At 35.6% G+C, this 3066-nt stretch overlaps 1 protein-coding gene across 1 annotated transcript; it reads left to right on the top strand.

Annotated features, from left to right (window-relative positions):
- Window positions 1-389: 389 nt before the first annotated feature.
- Window positions 390-1066, top strand: LOC120138283. The gene is made up of 3 exons (XM_039153799.1): window positions 390-582; window positions 670-786; window positions 878-1066. The coding sequence occupies exons 1-3, from the start codon at window positions 490-492 to the stop codon at window positions 1064-1066; spliced, it is 399 nt and encodes a 132-aa protein (XP_039009730.1). The 5' UTR covers window positions 390-489.
- Window positions 1067-3066: the final 2000 nt, after the last annotated feature.

Here is a 3066-nt window from a genome sequence, read left to right as displayed (position 1 = left end):
GAATAACTAAAACAAAAAATGAAAATAAATGGATGATCAAATTGATAATTTACCCCAAATTAAATTAAAAGGTATAAATGATTTCAGTTTTAGAGTCGCCATCACTTGATTATGGGTGGAGCGTCCATTTCGTTCATAACAAAAATTCAAGAAATACTTTGATTTTAGTATATTCAATAAATGGAATTTTATTTTTCATATAAAAAAAATTAATTCATAAATACCCAAATGACAGGGGAATATTTATTTATCGCCATATGTATCATCTCTAATGGATTAAAATTCAAATATTTGAATAAAATAGGTATGGAAGAATGAAATATGCATTAAACATGGAAATACATACATTCCATTAACCCGTATTTTTGTCTACATCTTCCTCCTCCCTCTCTCATAAAGGTCTGAATCTGACCAGTTCTCTGTTTTCCTTTTGTTGGTGAAGCTTTCAATTTGGTTTTTGTTGCAGATAAGGTACCAGAGTTTTAAAACATGAATACCAGAGCCAAGAAAGTTCCACTGAAGCATGAAAAAGTAGGCATCTTTCAAGGTGGATTTTCCCGGAAAATGGCCCTTCAACAAGATGTATAGATTTCTTCTCCCAGAGTGTTACAGGTTCTGGATTTCGTTTTCTCATCTCTTTTATTGATTCAAAGCTTCAAATTTTACCAGGTTGATAAACTGAAGAAGAAGCTTAGACAAGAAGAAAATATTCATAGAGCTTTGGAGAGAGCTTTTAATAGACCTTTGGGAGCTTTACCTCGTCTTCCTCCCTATCTCCCTCCTTCAGTTAGTAATTCGCCATTGTTTTTTTCCCCCTTCAATAACCGAACTTGAAGGAATGAGATGGTCATTCGAATGTTGGATTTTGATATTGTAGACATTGGAGCTTTTAGCCGAAGTGGCGGTCCTCGAGGAGGAGATCGTCTGGCTCGAACAACAAGTTGTGCACTTCACGAAAGACTTGTATCAAGAAGATGTGTATATATCGTCTTCAAAATTGAATTTGGAGAATTCTAAACAACAACTGAAAACTCCAACTCAAAATTCATCGACGGCAAGTTGCTAGTACAGTTGTGTCAATGATGCTTCGAATAATGTAACAACAAAATGCAATCATACACTACCGCCTACCAAGTAATAAAATGTATGTAAATTAGTGCATGAAGTAGCATATCCCACAAAGACTAGTATTACTTTAAAAAATTGTCATAATATTAATTGAGTAAAATAACAAAATTATGAAATTGATGATGTGAATTTTTTTTTTGATACTTGACAATATCTTTATGTTGGTTTGTCGATGTTGTACAACAATGATCCAGGATGTAATGCAATTTCTAGCTCCCATTGCTCGTGGTCAGGAATGGATTAAGATGAGAACGGGGGGACAATCACTTCTAAAAATTTTAAAATTATTCTATATATTTTCTATTGAAAATCTGTTTTTATCCTTGAAATTAAATTTTGATTACACACTTATAATACTTTTTTAATAAACTTATATGCAAGTGTTCTCAAATATACAATAAAACTCTTTGAAAAAACGACAAAAAATTAAAATCGTTAATCGAATTTGACACAAAAAATCTTCAAATAAACATCACGTTCTTGATAGGGTTTGAAACCCAAATTTTCTTTAGTTATTCATCTTTACTTGTTTCTCTATTAAAGTATCTTTCAGAATGCTATTTTTCGAATTATTTTTATAAAGTCCTTACTTGTCGAACAAGTAAACTTTATTAGACAATTTATTTTTTATTGACAGAAAGGCGGGCCTCATTAAAAACCCCCCTCTACCAACGCAATTTTGAGGTCCTATAAGGGGAAAAAAGTGTCCAAATTCATTAATAAATCTGGAAGCAAATCGTTCGTTACAACAGTTGCAATAAACTCAGAAACTCAGCCTCAAAGAAAAAGGAAGCATTACAATCGAGGGCGCGTTTATCTAACATATGAGCAACCTTATTTTCTTCCCTAAGAACATATGTAACAATACAACTATTAAAACTATTACAATTGTCACTAATAGGTTGCATATGAACACCAATCACAGAATTCACTCTACTCGTATTGTTGTATAGATTAATTACCATAGTGGAATCCATCTCAATAATAATGTATCGCAATCCCTCCTCCAAAGCTAGGTTAAAAATTGCAGCAAGGCTATGAAGCTCATCTAAACCTGCTTTATAAATACCACCCGAAGTAATAGCTAGACTTCCAAGGACGGAACCAGAGGCATCACAGGCAACTACACACACTGCTGTAATCTTAGTTATTGGATTGTAAGCACCATCTGCATTTATCTTTATAGTGTTACTAGTCGGTAGCCTCCAATGGTTTAGAGTATAAACCTGTGGCACATTAGAGTAGGGTATGTGTCGGGCCTTGAGAAAATCAGAATGCAACACCTTTGAATTGGAAACAATGGCCCAAGCAGGCTTTAAACGACGATCATGCACCAAGGAATTCCGTCCATTCCAAACATTCCATAATAGAACTAGAAATTCTGCAAAGTCATGAAGTCCAAGCGTAGCAGGAGCTGATTCCAACCATAATAAAGGAGAAGTAGAAATGGAGTTGAGGAACGTACCTGATAGATATGCAACCCTGATGACTTCCTTCGCAAAGGAACAATCCCGAAACACATGGACCATGGTCTCAATATCTATCTTACAGAAAGGACAAATCCCATTGTCTAGTCCAACCACTTGTATTTTACTACTGACCGGTAGAGCCTCTCGTGCCAACCTCCAAGCAAAGGTACGTACCTTAGGAAGAACTCTTATCTTTGCTACAGTTCGCCAAAGAGATGAAATCGCTTCATTTGTGTGAGTTGGCCCCTGGAGCCACCAGTAAGCGGAGCGAATAAAATACATACCCGAATCATGGTTCCCCCACACTATACAGTCGGAGAAGCAAGACTCTATTGGAGTTTGAAGAATCTGTTCCACATCCTGATTGTAAAAAACTCGTATACCTTGTCCTGTCTCCACAACGGCTGATCCTTATGCATGAAGTCTCCGCATCTGAAATCCCGTAAGTACGGGATGTTGTAGGTACCTG

Source organism: Hibiscus syriacus, unplaced genomic scaffold (genome assembly GCF_006381635.1).
Source record: "Hibiscus syriacus cultivar Baekdansim isolate YM2019G1 unplaced genomic scaffold, ASM638163v2 tig00110683_pilon, whole genome shotgun sequence".
Classification (NCBI taxonomy): domain Eukaryota; kingdom Viridiplantae; phylum Streptophyta; class Magnoliopsida; order Malvales; family Malvaceae; genus Hibiscus; species Hibiscus syriacus.
This window is presented reverse-complemented; position numbering and strand designations above follow the sequence as displayed.